The following is a 17655-nucleotide window of genomic DNA, read 5'->3' on the forward strand; positions in this document are numbered from 1 at the left end:
CTGCTCTATGACATGCTCGTGAGAAAAGAATCAAGATCAAACTCTCCTCTCTTTACTTTGGACTGGAAAAATAATAAAAAATTTAGGCCGGAGACTAAACTATTGACTCATCTTCAGTTGCTTAGTGGCAAAATCAGAGGGCTTAGCAACCAAAGAATCAAGCTCGAAATGAGATGTCTATGGAACCAAGATTGATACTACAACAATAGCTAACAAATAATCAGTTCGTGGCCTGCAAAAATATACGTGATTGACATTTTCCAATCTTCACCATTCCTCTCCCAGTAGAGAATCTATTAATTTAGCCGAATATAGGGACATGTATATACTCTTAGTATGCCAAAGTCCAAACAACAAAGGAGTTGTAATTTATAAAAGGAACATTTTTTTTGTTAGAAGATGTTACTCTTAAAAGTATTCAAACTGTGAGTTAAAAAGCGATGTTGAGGAAGTCCATTGAGCTTCTCGTCCAAATGAAAAGGACGAGTTTAAATGCTTCCGTATCCAACTTCTCTCCAATGGTATAGGTTTCTCAGCTACTCAACCACGTTATTAGGACGTGATTTTTGGCTTCTTTACCTCATGAAATGGACTTGACAGGAAGAATCCAGCTGTTTACAAATGCATTCTTGCAATTTGCCAAACTTGAAATATGACATCGCCCTAATCAGTTCCTAGAATTTTAATTATCAAAGAGTTACATATTGCTAACAATAGTTTAGTTAATGTGTGTCTATTGGACACTCGATAAGAGGAAGTTCACGTGTTAGTTTTTTAGAAAAATGTAGTTTATTGGAAAAAAAAAGTTATAACTCTGGGAGTGCAACAAATGTGAGATAGATGTGTCAATGTGTATATTTACATGATAATTTAAGTGTTTTAATGAGTGTTCGCTGAATACCCGTTAGAAAAACCCTTTTAACAATAGAAAACCTCAAGGACATAAAATTGCTGGAACCTAGTAAGTTTTCAAAAGGTAAAAGGGGCCTTGTTCTGATGTGTTTCAAAGAGTGGTTAGTGATGTCAAATCCTCACTAGTGAATTGTAGAAAAGTTGAAAGAAGCAAGAGGAATTGAGAGTTGAGTATAATAGGTTGGGACTTAAATCAGCAAATTTTCAGTTAATTTTGTTGTTTAGTTTGTCTTTATATTCGTTTGCTTTACATTGTAATTTGCTTGGTATTATTTATGAAATTGGTTGTATATGCAGCTTTGTTGTACTTGTGGGTTTTCCCTTGTTTGCTCTTTTAATGAAATGCTAATTTTGTTAAAAAAATGAAATTGCTCCAACAATTATCAGAGTGTGTGTATGCCTTGGAGTATAGAACATTCGGCCTAAGTAAATCTTTTCATGCTTGAAACGAGCATACAATTGTCCCATTCCTTATCCCTAATTAGGATGGTGAGGGATTGTAGTCAAGAAAAAAAAAACCAAGAAAAACATTAGAAAGTGCTAAGATAAGAAAACAGAAAAAAAAATTTCGAGTTCTTCATTCTTCCGCTCAAAAGTATGACACACATTCTAAGAGGAAAGTCTATCTGGAAACCAGGTCTCTAAAGATTATATCTAGAAGATTTCATCTAGAAACCAATTGAATTGTCCTCTTACCTTACATTAGGTGGTTGTGGATAGAACCCTAAATAAATTTACCTTGTTCAATTTTGTACATGCATCACCCCTGCCTCAAAAGCATGATGCACATTTCGAAGAGGAAATTCTATCTAGAAGCCAAGTCTCTGGAATTCTATGTAGAAGGGTTTCACCCTCTTACCTTACATTAGTTAGTTTCGGAAAGAACCCCAAAATAAATTTACCTTGTTGAATTATATATGTACATCAAGTTTGCTCGAATTTCATCGAGAAGGGGTATCCAAAAAGCTATTTAGGATGGTCATCCAAAACTCCAACTATTTTTAGAGTGTACTCCACCGCCATAAAATTGTGTTCCTCTATTAAATTACTGTTCTTCTAACTTCTCTACATTTTTATTCTCCCCAAAAGGTTTTCCAGGTAAGTATTAAGTTTACCAAGTTTGCTTTTCTTTAGCATATTTACTTAACTTCGGAAGCAACAAAATAAAAACACCTTTTGCACTGACCTTTCTCCCATGCTCATTTCTCTGTTCAAAAACTGATCTTTAAATAGGTTGAACTGAAAAGGTAACGTAAGCATATTATCAGCATGTAGCTAGCATATTGATATCCTACCCCAATCCCAACAGCTTAGTGGTTTTACCCCATCTAATCAGATTCACATACCTTTTTCTTAAGCTAATCAGATTCATTAGTACAAAACAGACAACTTGGGTTTACGTGTCAACTCAACTTTGATTTCCACTGATTCCCAGCTGGTAGGATTTGTATATTTCTGTTTGCAAGTAGGCATAACTATTTGTAACCTGTCTTCAAGTGAGAAGGAATTCCACCAATCAAGATACCAACATTTGAATGCACCATTTTTCCCTTTTTCAACATTTTCAATATTTCTTGTGGGGTTACGGATCATGGGGGGAATTTGCCTTTGTTAGGGACTAAAAACCAATTACGACTTGCATATTTCTTGGTCCTATAAATACAGCCCACCTGAAGCCTCCATTCTCCAGCTCACTCCAGCTTGGCTACACATATATAGTTTCCTTTAGACTTTATATTCCAAAATACGTAAAACTTCCAATGGCTTCTTTAGCATTTTCTGCCACCAGCACTTGGGGCAGTCCGACGTACATGACCCTTCTCGAAAAATTTGACGGCCCTAAAAATGATCGTTCCGTTTTTGGGAAGGTTAACTGCAAGAAAAGGGACTTGACTATTGCCAACGTTGCTAGCAAACTTCCAGTGGTGGCTCCACCGGCTCCACCTCCCACAACGACGAAAACTGTCGAAAACGAATGCAAGCTCAGAGCATGGACCAGCATCCAGCAGGAGAGGTGGGAAGGAGAGCTTGAGGTTGAAGGTGAAATACCACTCTGGCTGGTAAGTCAAACTATATTCCATTAGAGAAGCCCCTCTCCTTCTTCCTTTTTTTTTTTAAAAAAATTTGATCATCCCAACATCTAGCGAAAACTGTACGATTTTGATTTATCTAATGAAGAATATTCTAACTTTGATTATTGTGATGCTTTGCACATCGGTATCCAACGCATGGAAGCTAAATATAAGATAATTGTTTGTCGCAGTGTTGTCATGTTGCACGTAAATATTTTGTTCTGGTGGGATCATATCCCAGAGAATGAAAATGGAGACCACCAATATTTTTTCATACCGGTCCCCAATACAATCAGATATGATTACACATGAGATGTCCTGAGGTGTTCTAATTTTTTTTTATTGTGCAGGGAATATTGATCCGGCTGCATCAATGATTACCTCATTCTACTGATAATTGAATTGATTCTGATTATATAATTTTTTGAAAGAACTTGTCTTGTGAGATAGTGCATGTTGGTTGGTAACTGGTAAGGCTTGCATGATGATCATAGCATCTGTTTCAAATCAAATCAATTTCCTAACATAAAGCCTTATTCCCACTACCAGATTTATTTATTTCCTGTGACGCATTTATCAACCAGTGGCCGATGTCTTTTTTTTTTTGTTTTTTTTGGTAGAATGGAACATATCTAAGGAATGGCCCAGGTTTGTGGCACTTAGGTGAGTACAATTTCCGACACTTGTTCGATGGTTACGCCACCCTTGTTCGACTGCACTTCGAAAATGGCCGTCTAATCATGGGACACCGACAGCTTGAGTCCGAGGCATACAAGGCAGCAAAGAAGAACAACAAACTTTGTTACCGAGAATTTTCCGAGGTACCTAAACCTGATAATTTCCTGTCCTACATTGGAGACATGGCTAAGTTATTCTCCGGTGCCTCATTGACTGACAATGCCAACACCGGCGTCGTTAAGCTCGGCGATGGCCGTGTCGTTTGCCTTACGGAGACCATCAAAGGGTCGATCGTGGTCGATCCTGCGACTTTAGAAACGATTGGGAAGTTCGAGTACGATGATAACTTTGGGGGGCTGATTCATTCGGCTCATCCAATTGTGACAGATGAGGAATTTATATCTTTGTTGCCTGATCTGATCAACCCTGGATATACTGTTGTGAGGATGGAACCAGGGACAAACGAGAGGAAATATATTGGAAGGGTGGATTGCCGAGGAGGACCAGCGCCTGGTTGGGTCCATTCTTTCCCTGTGACCGAACACTATGTGATTGTACCGGAGATGCCGCTGCGATACTGTGCACAAAACCTACTCAGGGCTGAGCCCACTCCACTATACAAGTTTGAGTGGCACCCTAAGTCCAAAGGGTTTATCCATGTCGTTTGTAAAGCCAGTGGCAAATTAGTACGTCCCTCTCTCTCTCTCTCTCTCTCTCTCTCTCTCTCTCTCTCTCTCTCATTGTCACGAAGCAATTCGAACACCGCATACATACATAGAGATAATTACAAATTTATGCTATACAAAACTGGACTGCTAATTCTAGTATTTCGTGAACTTGCTTGAAGTTGAGTCGCTAACTAATCAAAACTATTGGTTTTAGCTTTTCTTTATTTGACAAGCCCAACTCGTAAAGTAGACTAATTGATAATCATTTCCAAATGGTTTAAGGATCTGCTCGACTTGGATTTGACTTGGTTCCCTACATTTTTTACGACTTTTGGTTGAGTAGTAAAACAAGTTTGGATATAAATTTTAACCTTGTTTGATAAGAAATCTTAAAAAACAAAAAAAGGTACTCGTATAAAATAATGTTAATCTAAGTTTGCTTGCCTCATTCACTCCCTACACACTGTTAATCTGATTTAACTATAATCTATTATCATATCATATATGGATGCATTTATTTAACTACAAACAAGAGGAGGGTATGGATGACATCAATCCTAGAGACATTAAATTAACCAAGAAGAAGCCGGTTTAACTTTGTTTTTACAGGAAATCACAAGAGAATCCTACATCGAATTTTTATATGCTCGATGTTCTGAATCTTGATAACATGTCTACTCTTGTCCAGTATGAATACGATGTATGCTGCCATCATTTTCTGGTCCAATTTTGTTCCCTTGATCATGATCTGCTATTGTTTGTGTTGCTAAGGTGGCAAGCGTAGAAGTTCCCCTATTTGTCACATTCCACTTCATCAATGCATATGAAGAGACAGACGAAGATGGAAGGATTAAGGCAGTGATTGCTGATTGTTGTGAGCATAATGCTGATACAACAATTCTTGAAAAGCTGAGGTTACAGCATCTTAGATCATTCAATGGCGAAGATGTCCTTCCAGATGCAAGGTACCTTGCTCTTATATATACATCAAATTTTTTAGAGTTAGTCCTATGCAATGACGGAGCCAAGGGGGGGCAGAGGGGGGCCATGGCCCCCCCTAAGTTTTGAGAATTTTAATTCATAATATGTAAATATGTGTGTAAAATAAAATTGGTCCCCCTAAATTTTTTCAATTTTAGTTTATATTATGAGAGTTGATATATATATATATATATATATATATATATATATATATGAATTAGTCATCTTTGAATGGAATTTCAATTTTGGCCCCCCCAAAAAAAAATCCTGGCTCCGTCACTGGTCCTATGTACACTACCATTATAGTTGAAATTAGTATAGAAAATTGAAAATTTTCAGATTAGTTATCATGCATCTAATGAAAATAGTGTATACACTGTTAATATATAGAAAGTTAATTAATCCAACTTTAAATAGGTATACAAATTTTTGGTTAGTAACATTTCCACAAATAGGATATTAATTTGTCTTGATCAAATGGCATAATTACGCAGGCCTGTTTCCTTGCAAATCTTGAATTGGTTCATTGTCAGTTGATAATTAGCCTGTCATTTTCTAGGTTATGTAATAAATTCTTTGTCATTATCACCAACCGAGTTAGTCTAACCGTTATCAAGATTTTCTTTATGATAATTATGATTCATGTCAAACTTTCCCGTCCAAAATCACAAAAGAACAAACGTTTTAATAAATTAGTGATTATGATTGTCTAACTCATTTTCCCTTCTGAAGAACTCTATCTTCAGAAGGGAAAATAAAATCGAGTTTCTTCAACAGTCGGCTCTGCATGCAGATGCATGGACTTTAAGAATCATCGTCTTTCTCATATGTGTCATATATATGTGGCCAAACATCGTGGGAACAATTTGGAAAATAGTTACCCATGGCCATATATATATATATATATATATATATATCTGACTTGACAAGAAGTGAAAGCCTCATCAAGGAATCCTAACCTAGTGAAAGTTGATGAAGAAAACGATAGATATAAGAACCCTTTTGCATGCATGGTCAACACATCGCATTATAACATCAAAGCGCCGGCTTTCGGCTGCCCATATTTCGTCAAATCTGCTTTTCGTCTGCTTGTTTTTTTGGCCTCGGATAGTGCATGCACGTCTCTTTCTAGCTAGCTAGTTCACCCATTCATCACTTTGACTTACAAGAACCTTCTTTGCTTTCATAACAATGGTGTAATCCAGTTACACATCATTTTCAGATTATTTGCCTAGGCTTGAATCCAAGAACACATTTTGGCCGCAAATCAAGGGGTCATTGACTTGTAAACTGATTCTTGATGTGGAGGAAATTAAAAAAAAAAAACAAAATTTGACAGAAGTGTATGAATGATATTAACAGGGTTGGCCGATTCATAATACCGTTGGATGGCAGCCGATATGGGAAATTAGAGGCAGCATTGAACCCTGATGAACATGGGAAAGGCATGGATATGTGTAGCATAAATCCTGCTTATTTAGGAAAGAAGTACAGATATGCCTACGCCTGTGGAGCTCAAAGGCCTTGTAACTTCCCAAATACACTCACTAAGGTACGTACTATACTATTGATCCTTTAAGGGCCAATTCTTTTTTTTTTTGGTTCATAATTTTTGTAGCCATTTAATTTGGGAGGGAGAATAGATCCAAAAGAGCTACTTTCGGATTGCGAAAAGCAAACTCCAATTGACTGTTAAAATATTGCTGTGTTATTGCAGATTGACTTATTTGAAAAGAAGGCAAAGAATTGGCATGATGAGGGCTCCGTGCCCTCTGAACCATTGTTTGTGGCTCGACCAGGTGCAACAAGGGAAGATGATGGTATGGTTTGATTAGGCCTCTTCCCATTGCTTTATATAATAATAATAATAATAATAATAATAATAATAATGATAATAATATAATCCAGCCGAACTAAAGTCAATTAATTGTAGCACTAATTTGTTTTTGGCCTGTTCTTCATCATCCATTCCCACCAACTACGCAATCTCAGAAAAACAATTAAAGAAAAAACACCGTACGTACATTTGGCTTTGGGACTGAATCATATTACCATTTGTATACAGGAGCTGTGATCTCAATGATCAGTGACAAAAATGGGGACGGATATGCTTTAGTATTGGATGGAACAACGTTTGAAGAAATTGCCAGAGCAAAATTCCCCTATGGTCTTCCATATGGGCTACATGGCTGCTGGGTTCCAAAGAAGTAAAACAGAGAAAAGAAGATGATATTTGACAGACATCCATCAGAATTATACACTGAACTAATCAAGAAACACCACCATGTTTATGGTGATTTGATATCTTTGGGCATCATAAACTAGCCATCAATAAGCAATTTTGTTCATCTCTATATATATATATATATATATATATATATATATGGTGAAGCAATGTGGTTAGTTATCAGTATAGTGCTTTTGTGTTCTTGTTAACTGAACACTGAGGCGATGATATTCCTTGTAAATCTGTGTTTTTGGTAATGAAGTTGAAGATCTATTGTGATATATTATTCACAGTGAAGAACGGCAAATTTCCGAAACTCCAACTGCTAAAAGTTTTTACTAATACCGTGTAACTGGTGAAAAAATGAAAATGTGAGGGAGAGAAATTTATTTGTTTATGTCTTTTTGTTAGAAACAAAATCAGAATACATCAATATTAATATAGGAATTATAAAGCTCTAGCTAAAGTACACAGGCAATGTGCACAAACATAGAAATGAAAACAAAAGTATGTCCTTTTGGTCACCTGAACGTTGACTACCAACTCCTCATGCAATCATAGAGGAAATGGTCTGCTAAAACAAAAAAAAAAAAGGCCAGCAATTGCAATCGAGGGTGTGAAATTTCTTACACAACCAGTTAAAGACGTACTCGCAACTATTAGGTGAACAAAATTCTGGTGTTTTTATACCTCTAATGATCTATTGGGTACATGGCTAAAGACGAGATTGAACCTCGTGGAGACATTAAATAATGTTAGCGTCAGGCGGTCGAGATCTCTTTCTTGGAAAGAAAATTGCATCAACGAACTCTTGTGGTAAAACAACTCTAATGTGTGTTCTCATCTTTGCCAATGGGTAATTCTCATCTTCCATGTTCTATAAGATGCATTTAAGCTGCAAAATTGCATATTCTGAGCAAGAAGTCACACAGAGAATGCGTAGATACTTACATTCTTGATTCAAGGGAAAATGAGTCATAAACATGAATGTGGAAACATATGTACAGCTGAGCAAATGTTTTTGTAGCAAGTGAAGGGGCAATGAGTCAAGGGACTGAGACAATAAAAGTTCTGATTATATCGGTGCAACAGCCTACCAAAATGGCAAATCTGTCAGGCTCTGGAAAGGTAAAGAAGGGAAAGAATTATTACGATTAGACTTTCACAAAGAGAATACATTACATACCAATGAAATAGGATCAACAGCAAATGAGTGTCAGTAAGCAAATCATGAATCAATTTCAGGACTCCAGTAAATTATATTTGTGATTGTGAACAACCTTACAGAAGATGAATTAGAGGAGCTATAAGCAAAAATTCAGGCGCCAATGAGATCATGATGAAAAGGGTCGCTCTCCAGGGTTGTCTTCAAAATCGGAATCTACGGGTTAATCTAAACTAGTATCTAGAAGAAAAGAGCATATGGCATTAGTTACAACTCGATCTTTTCATCAAAACTGAAAATCGAATATGTATATTTTCCTGTGCAATATTCTGTCAATGCTACTGCTACCAGATATTTCTAAGCAATGTTCTCCAATGAATGTTGGATGAAGCCATCCGCATCATCCATGGAATATTTATGCTAAGCCTAACAGATCTAAACCTCAGTGACATTTTAGGTGTTTATTACAATTATTGATCTCATAACTTCTGATCTGTATACACGGCATCAACATCATCAAGTTCAAGCAGTTTGGACATGAGTTCTCTGTTCAAATCCATAGCCTCATCATCTACCTGCAGACCACAAGAAAGCCTTTCAGTCACTCGAACAATAGATTTATTGTTGCAATGCTTCTTAAAGCAAACAAAAATCTTGAGATAACTGGAAAATCATACATGATAATATCCAGAATGTATGGACCGCATAAACTAGTCAAGTTAAAGTATTTGCTATATACTTGGCAAATATGTATCAACATGTCAGTTTACCAGAAGAACTACCTGAGATAACAAATCTCGGAGAAATGGTTATTGTAATTAAAATAATTATTCCAAGCAAAGTGATAGATCTTCAAAGCTCTCTCCAATTTATCAAATAATAGGGCAAAAGACAAAAAGCCCCCTGTAATAAACCTAATATACAGAAAAATCCCCCGTGATTTCAAAACGTACAACACGACACTTCATGCTTTGAACTAAATTGTAAAAGTGACGGAATCCGTTAAACTTAACGGAAATAACTTATTGGAACCTAAAAAAAAAATTTTTATACCTAATTTTTACCAAATATACCTGTTTTACCTCTTAACCCTCAGTTCTCTCTCTCTAGAGAATAAAACAAATGATTTTGTCGAATTGTCTTTTGCTTAATTATATCAAGGCATTTTTGTCATTTCATCCATTTCCGTTAAGTTTAACAGATTCCATCACCTTTACAATTTAGTTCAAAACATGAGGTGTCGTGTTGTATATTTTGAAACCATGGAGACTTTTTGTATTTTAGGTTTACCACAAGGGGCATTTTTGTTTTTAACCCCAAATAATAAGATGAAAACATCATAAGACCATTTATAGTTTTATCAGCCCTCACTCTTGTCTCAGTCTGAATAGAGTTGTTTTCTTCTCTTCACTGAGGCTTCGATGTCTAAAGCCTGTTAGCTGTTCTTGGGTATGTTGAGATAAAAGATGGCACATCTTCCTACATATTTTCTTTGTTGTTGCCTAATAATTCCCCACCTCATTACCAAAGTGTTCCTCAAAACATCAGAAGTTCTTTCGTAGAAAAACGCGAGTAAAATGCAGAACTTTGATGGTCATCATGGTCATAATTATCATTCTAAAATTAAAAAGCTGGATTTATGCGTCTCTCGTAGAATCAGAGAATCATTTTCAAAGTTCACTAGACGCAAGAATCTTTATTACCATCATTCAGATCAGTTGATAGCGTCTACCTTAGACAGGAACTTCCCCCGTAATAGAGTGATAAGGACAGGGAAAACAGTCTTTTACATTTACTTACCTCAATCGGATTTATGGGAAGTAGCTCAGATCCATTATCAGTTTCACATGGAATTCCAGCATCACGAAGCTTTGATAGCATATCAGAGTAATTCTCAGCTGAACTCACAACTTTATAATGTCTGCCAAAGGACCATGAAAACATTAAAAACTTCAACAGTTAAGCACTATAAATTAAAAGAAAAGTCAAAGTACTTCCTCCAGATGCTGCATAAGGTAGAGCGCAATTAAATTGATGCCAAATGTACTTAAGGAGATTTCAGAATTTTTACGAATGACACAACTGATTGTAGTCTCTCTCTCTCTCTCCTCTCTGTTGGACACACGCACACACACCATTTTTTCTTTCTTGCGGTTGGAGCAGACATTACATGTTATCATCACCACCTAAAGATTATAACAGATTAGGAATTTGCTCAAGGCCACACTTCTCAACCATTTCAACCCAAATGAACATTAATAATGAACAAGATTCACCAATAAAGTAGGGAACCTTGAGAGAGATAGGACTTGTGACAGAATTTCCTTGTGGCAAAATATATTTTCAGGCAGATAGTTATGATTTTAAGGGACAAAAAACAAGCAAATCTGCACAACAACAATAAAAGCAATAGCTCAAGTTACACATATGGAAACGAGCTCCAAACACCTTTCTGACTTGTCTTCTTCAGAATCATCTTCATCCAGTAAAGGTTCTATGATGTCTTCAGCACCAGCATCTAAAGCAATAGAGAGAAGTTGGTCTTTCTCAACATCTGTTACCTTTATGTTCACAACCCGAGCACGTTTGAACTTGAATGCTATTGAACCAGAATCAGCCATCTTTCCACCACAGTCTTTAAGTACGCCTCTGATAGCTGCCACTGATCTGTTTATTTTATCTGTTAATACTTCAACAACAATACCAGCTCCACCATAACCATATACCTGAATATAACAGGCAGAAAGTTCAGAGCTTGTTATATCCATCAAAGTTGTAAACATAAAACTAGCATGGAAATGGAGATGAACATGTAGCACGCAAAAAATTAATCATGGACTGGACGATACATACAAGATGAATGCTACCTCATATGTTTTCTCGATGTAAGCTTCCTGACCCTTCTCTGAAGCTCTCTTAATGTTACGCTCAAGAATTTCCTTAGGCACATCAAACTCCTTAGCTTTCTCAAGTAATGCAGCAAGAACTATGTTAGATACCGGATTAGGACCTCCTTTCTTAACCCTATAATAGACATATCATGACTATCAGTTAGCAATGTCGCTCGGGGTAACCAGTCCAGAAAATACTTCCCTGTTTATGAAAAACAGAAATAAGACTTCTATAGGAGTTCCTTGTACACTTTAAAGGTTCAACCTATTTGTTAAATTGGTGATCAGAGGCAAACTTACGCTGATACAACCTCTTTTCCAATCCTTGAATACAATTTTGTCTTCTTAGCATCTTGGGCTGTCTGCAATCAAAAAGAGATTCACTGAACATAGAGGTTAATTATAAATGCAGACCCTCAACTTCTAATCCAATGCCAAGGAAGCACAAGATCAAAATAGAAATGCGTTGATATTCCTCCAATTCAAATTTTTCTTAATTTGCAGTAATCACCAACTTTATATGCTTTGCATGCCTCCATAGGAAACCAGAAAGAACACAGTTATACAAAGTGATTGAATGAAATGCCAATAGAACACAAGATCAAGCAATCATCGAAATTTTATCATTTTGAACAGGGTTGTTGATACAACAAGCTCCACATTCGTAAGATCAGCAAATCTACTACCAAAATCATTTTTTCTACAACTCAATATGTACTCAAAGCTCAAGCTAACTATCTAATAAAGGACATTGATTAACACCATTCATGGCGACTGCCAAAGAAATTGCACTCATCTTCAGCCACACGACATAGACTAGTTTTTCACTGGAAATATTCATAAATTATACCTTTTGCAGTTAATTCAATATATTCTCTCAAGCAATTAATCAAACAGGTACATCTTGAAGTTGAATTAGAGTTGCTCAATAACCCCACGTATCATCAAATTATCAACAAATAACAATGAACAACTAGTCACAAGAGCCACCAATATCACACAAAAACGAAATTGGAGATATACAAGTACTTACCTTTCTACCAGCAATTTTGCAGGAGCGCCTCCCCATAAAAAGAGGGGCGAAAGTTCGAATCTTTCTAACAGAATTCCCAGTTCCGAAGTGAAATGCCGAAACCCATTTGCCTGATGATGAATACCGCGAGCAAGATGATAGCTTTTCGCTGAAAAATAGCTTCCCTGGATCCAAAGAAACAAGTTCAAAACTTTATGTAGCAAGACAAAGAAGTTGTCTGTGGCGGGGCGACACAGAAAAAATGTGCTTACTTTGAAGAGCGAATGAGTGAGAGGGCCTAAGAAAAACCCCATTTGAGAATCTGCAAATCAATGAACCAAACGATCTAATTGAAGAAGAAGAAGCCATACTGATGATTGCTCTTCTTTATCTCTGCACACTTTTTTTTTTTTTTTCCAATTCAGTTGGCAGTCACATTCCCCTTTCGGGTGTCTATGTTGACTGGAATTTCGATTAGAGGATTGTGGAAGCTATGTAATTTGTAAATGAGCGTATAAGGTTTAAGCGACTGTAATTTGTATCCTCCGAATTTCCAACTTTTTACATGTTTTTCCTGCATGTCGTTTATTCCTTTGAGCACTAAGTGACCTGCACAACAGGGTTAATTTCTGGATTTATCCTTCTCTTTTCTTTGTTGTGTGCAAGAATTTTCTCAAATATAGATAAAAAGTCCTTCTAAAACCAATCGAAGGTTGAGACTGAGAGTAACGCCCCATTTGATAACCCAGTTCAGCGCTTAAATTTAATGGATTTAGGTTATAATATATTCAGACGCATTTGATAACAAAAAAATAGAATATATTAATTAATTAAGTAACAGTAAATCTTCTAAACAAAACTAACTCCGAAAAATAAATGATAAACTACTCACTTATCAGTTAATGCAAAACATGCTGAAATGTTAAAATTTTATACTTAATACATTTTAATTTTATCAAATGCACCCTAAGATTATTCATATCTAAGAAAGAATTTCTGGGTGAAATAAGCCCCTCCTACGCTCCCCACTCCCGCCTCCCCAACCTCCAATAGAAATATTGAATTGACATCTAAACAAATCAATAATTATTTTTATTGGATTTATAAGGTTAAATTTGGGGGACAAAAAAAAACCAAAAAGTGTCAAGAGCGCCATCACACTTCTGGTATAGGTACAGATACATATACATGTTAGTAATTCAATCTTGTATCATCGCATAAATCAAGTTCAATTTTATATCGTTCCAATGTCCCAAGAACCAAGAGAACGGATACAGATAACCAAAAGAACCCACATAGATAGTTTTAGAATGCTGTTGTTAGGACCCTCAAAACTATCTATTTGATTTTGACCAAAAAAAAAAAAGAAATGAACCAAATATTTGATGTTTTTTAGAGAAGATAAATCTGAAGGCGTGATTTTGTGCCTCGGATGCATTTATATTTTGGGCTTGCTCATGGAGATTGCTATGAAAAAAATTGAGGCTTCAAGTATTAGTAAGGTAGAATACATTCATCTTTGAGGATGTTCAAACTAGTAATGAATTCATACTAAGTATCGAACGAACTGTAGCAGTTGTAACTCTAACTAGAAGAAATGATAACCAATTCGTTAACAACGCGTCAAATCTTCTGAAATATAGAACCATAATCTGTTATCCCTTCAAAATGAAACCAGATTCTAAATAAGTGAAAGGACAATGCAGATGAGAAAATCCACTCATTAGATTAAATGTGTGCAAGGAAAAAGGACAACATCCTCCTCACAAAATATAGAAAGCTTAAGCTCCATTTGGATTGCTATTCTTAAGAGTTTTTTGTAGAAAAATATACTGTAGCAATTTGATGTATATGAGGTAAAAAAGTGATTGAGAAATATGTTCGTGGAAAACGTAAAAAATTTTCTGCGGAAAAAAACTATACAAAAATCCGATACACACAACTAATCCATGACCTGACTTATGTGAGTGCCTAACCCCAACTTATGTTCTAAACACTAAATATTGAAGCTCAAATTAGAGGAGCAACGTAACTCATTCAAGAGAAGGGCACTTTCTAGTTCAGACCCTGGAAAAGGAACAGAAATATATGCAGCACATATGGAGTGACAATTGTAAGTTTGTAACTCCCCTTGTGTTCAGTTGTAATGCAAGCATTCTTGTTTTCTAGATGTATATAACTATCAAATTCAAATACTTCTATATGGCAATTCCTGCATACGAAGGCTGCTAAATGCACATCTTTAACCACAAATCTAAAATCCTAGTAAATGTAGACAGAGTTCCTCTATAAAAGCCTGAAAGGCAAGAATTCATATGCCAATACTTAAAACTTGTGCTGACAACATCAAAAGCACGTATTGGAACACATTGAGAAGACCATCAAGGCTTGTACTGCTAGCAATATCAAGTGTAATTGAACAACTGAACACCTCCATTCCTAGCCCTCTAAAGATGATATATTGTGCCTGCTGAAGACAATCTGCAAATTCAACAGAGAAAAAATGTTGATCAAGTACAACAAGCCCAAGGTAACTCCTCACTCTAGAGATTACACCCTCGTATATGGAGTTAAGAGCCTGAACATGACGTTATATGGCAGAAGAAAGGACACGCAAGAACAATGATTTGTGGTTTCTACATCAGTATCGCATAGCACACAAGATGTATTAATAAGGATCCCTAGGCCAGCAATCTAGACTTAGTAAAAAGCCTACCTTTACAGAACAGAATGAAATCCTGGGAGCAAGTCAGTCACACAACATAAGTGAAAGCCAGCAAAGAGTAGGGTGATGTGACTGTAAAGATACAAAGGCCGATTTAAGTGGGAGCAGACCAGATTTAGCCATTTAGGTACTAACAAGTAATCTAATCTTTCCTAGACACTAGATCAGATTGCTAAAAATTCTAATCAAGATTACTTTAACATTTGAAGGTTATTGGCAAACAGAAAGACAATATCCCCGCAAGGAAAACGAATTGTACATCCAGCATACACAAAGAAGCTTTGTATCATTACAACTATCATCTCTAGGATTCCATGCAACTGCTCCTTAACTGCTTCTTTACCCAAACAGAGAGTCTTTAACATGATCTAACAAGACTCACAAAAGAATATAAATAAATTTTATGAGACAGAAACATGGGAACGATAGTAATGAAAGTGGACAACTAGAAAAACAGAAAGAATATACCTTGACAAACTTGAGCACCATTAACTCAAATCCATTTGACATTTCTACATAAACAAAAAGAAAAAAAATATAAAACAATGAAAAAGAAAAATCACCAGTCAGACACGAACATAGCTGTCTGGAGAAAGTACGAACTCCAACTTCTAGTTGGCTCACGTTTCAGACCACATGCGAAAGGTGAGCATTCTAAAACTACAGGGATGTTATGTTATACTTCATAATGGTTCACGAACCACAGGCTATTCTTGACCTTAACTTTTATGAATGAGCATTACATTAGCATCTTGTAAAGGATATTATAATGGCACCACATGCTACAAGATATCCAATTCTTTTGCAGATTCACCAAATTGGCCTTCTAGTAGGGATACGTCCTAATGTGAAATCCCTTCACCTAGAATAGAAGTTTGAATTTCTGTCTTGTCTTTGCCTTTGCACTTATCATCATCATGTTTGTCTAGAATACAATGAGGAGCAAAAATCACAGTATAAGAGCTGTCACCCGCATTGAAACCAAATTGCTTTATAAAAATGGCATACAGGAACGGGAAGTAAAAGAAAAGGACACAGTTACCTGCAGAACAATTCCTTCTACTAACAAATGTAAGTCTTTTATTGGTCTATAACCTCCAAGAAATCCGACAATCTGGCCTAAATATATTCCCCTGCTCTGTAACAGGAATCCAACTTCTCAATCTTTGATCCATCCCAATAAACTCCAAAGATTGGCATCCAAGCACCAGCTCTTCGACATCATTTACGTTAAATTTATAAATACCATACAATTCTAGCTTACGTAAAGACTTGTGGCTAGTAAATGCACGGATACCATCTCCTGTAACCAATTCACAGCCCTCTAAATGAAGTGTCGCCAAATTTTTGCTATTTTGAGCCAGAGCAAAAACTGTGTCATCAGATACATTTATCAGCCACGATAAATTCAATCTCTTGAGACTTTCAATTGCAGCCACAGCCCTCCCACCAACATCAGTCACTTTTGGACCACATTCTGCCAATTTCAATACCTCCAAGGACTTCATTGCCACCAATTTCATCACCCCATCATCCGAAATTCGATCACATTCTGCAAGATTTAAGAACTCAAGGGACTTGCACAGAGACCCTTTTGCCAAAGAAGCCAGCCCCTCATCAGAAATTAAACAACAACCTTGCAAATTCAAGCTTGTCAAAGCACTCATGGTCCCAATTGCCTCAAGTGCTTCATCACTAATCCCTTTACACCATCTCACGTCCAAATTCACTAAATTTCGCGAAAGCTTAACAAGCGAAGAAACTCCAGCATTGCTGACTCCTCTTCTCCGCCTCAACACCACTGACCTCAAATTGCAACACCCTTTTGCCAGAGCACGTAAACCAACATGGCCAAAGTCGGAATGTCTAGCTGATGCCCAGGTGTGAAATGCCTCGTGGTAGTAGAGGTTGAGTTTCTGAATGCTGGGGCATGTTCTTGCAAGAAACTCCATCTGGGCATCTGAGATTGGCTCCGATGATTCAAACATAAGCAAATTTGGGAATCTTGGTAGAAAACTTAGGAGGTAATTAGGCTCAAAAACGCGGAGAGAAAATTTATTCAAGCCTTCAACATTGCACCAACGCTTGCAAACCAGAGAAAATGAATTTCTGTCACGAGGGTCTTGAATCCATTCCAAAATTGAGGCTAATTCATCTTCCCCAAGCCTATCCATTTCACAATTTCGGCTGATGTGAGTTCTAAGATTTTGCAAAAATATTTGAATCCCTAATGCTCAGAACTGAGTTTGAGGGGGTTCAATGTTCTTTAAGAGGCGGCGGTAATTGGGCGGGTGGAGCAGGAATTGGGCCACCTATTGATGGGT

General features: G+C 36.6%; 3 protein-coding genes across 6 annotated transcripts; 1 reads left to right on the forward strand and 2 right to left on the reverse strand.

Moving 5' to 3' along the window:
• The first annotated feature begins 2596 nt into the window (after positions 1 to 2596).
• LOC113703585 (carotenoid cleavage dioxygenase 8 homolog B, chloroplastic-like) lies at positions 2597 to 7819 on the forward strand. The gene is made up of 6 exons (XM_027224992.2): positions 2597 to 2972; positions 3605 to 4348; positions 5102 to 5295; positions 6674 to 6863; positions 7029 to 7131; positions 7377 to 7819. The coding sequence occupies exons 1-6, from the start codon at positions 2673 to 2675 to the stop codon at positions 7520 to 7522; spliced, it is 1677 nt and encodes a 558-aa protein (XP_027080793.1). The 5' UTR covers positions 2597 to 2672; the 3' UTR covers positions 7523 to 7819.
• Positions 7820 to 8769: 950 nt separating this feature from the next.
• On the reverse strand, positions 8770 to 13590 carry LOC113703009 (probable transcriptional regulatory protein At2g25830). Its single transcript, XM_027224216.2, has 7 exons — positions 12879 to 13590; positions 12628 to 12791; positions 11895 to 11956; positions 11571 to 11727; positions 11152 to 11429; positions 10504 to 10624; positions 8770 to 9278 (listed from the first exon to the last, which is right to left on the reverse strand). Exons 1-7 carry the CDS (start codon positions 12973 to 12975, stop codon positions 9183 to 9185), a joined length of 975 nt encoding a protein of 324 aa, XP_027080017.1. The 5' UTR covers positions 12976 to 13590; the 3' UTR covers positions 8770 to 9182.
• Positions 13591 to 14866: 1276 nt separating this feature from the next.
• LOC113702799 (F-box/LRR-repeat protein 4) lies at positions 14867 to 17591 on the reverse strand. Of its 4 annotated transcripts, none has more exons than XR_003451273.2 (3): positions 16374 to 17591; positions 15800 to 15843; positions 14867 to 15087 (listed from the first exon to the last, which is right to left on the reverse strand). XR_003451273.2 is itself a non-coding variant. In XM_027223945.2 (2 exons), exon 1 carries the CDS (start codon positions 17503 to 17505, stop codon positions 16420 to 16422), a length of 1086 nt encoding a protein of 361 aa, XP_027079746.1. In that variant the 5' UTR covers positions 17506 to 17591; the 3' UTR covers positions 14867 to 15087; positions 16374 to 16419. The 4 variants fall into 4 exon arrangements, 1 of the variants encoding a protein (XP_027079746.1); XR_003451272.2 differs by having other exon boundaries at positions 15800 to 16256; XR_003451271.2 differs by lacking the exon at positions 15800 to 15843 and having other exon boundaries at positions 15895 to 17591.
• Between the last annotated feature and the right edge of the window lie 64 nt (positions 17592 to 17655).

This window comes from Coffea arabica, chromosome 8e (genome assembly GCF_036785885.1).
Source record: "Coffea arabica cultivar ET-39 chromosome 8e, Coffea Arabica ET-39 HiFi, whole genome shotgun sequence".
In the NCBI taxonomy this organism is placed as follows: domain Eukaryota; kingdom Viridiplantae; phylum Streptophyta; class Magnoliopsida; order Gentianales; family Rubiaceae; genus Coffea; species Coffea arabica.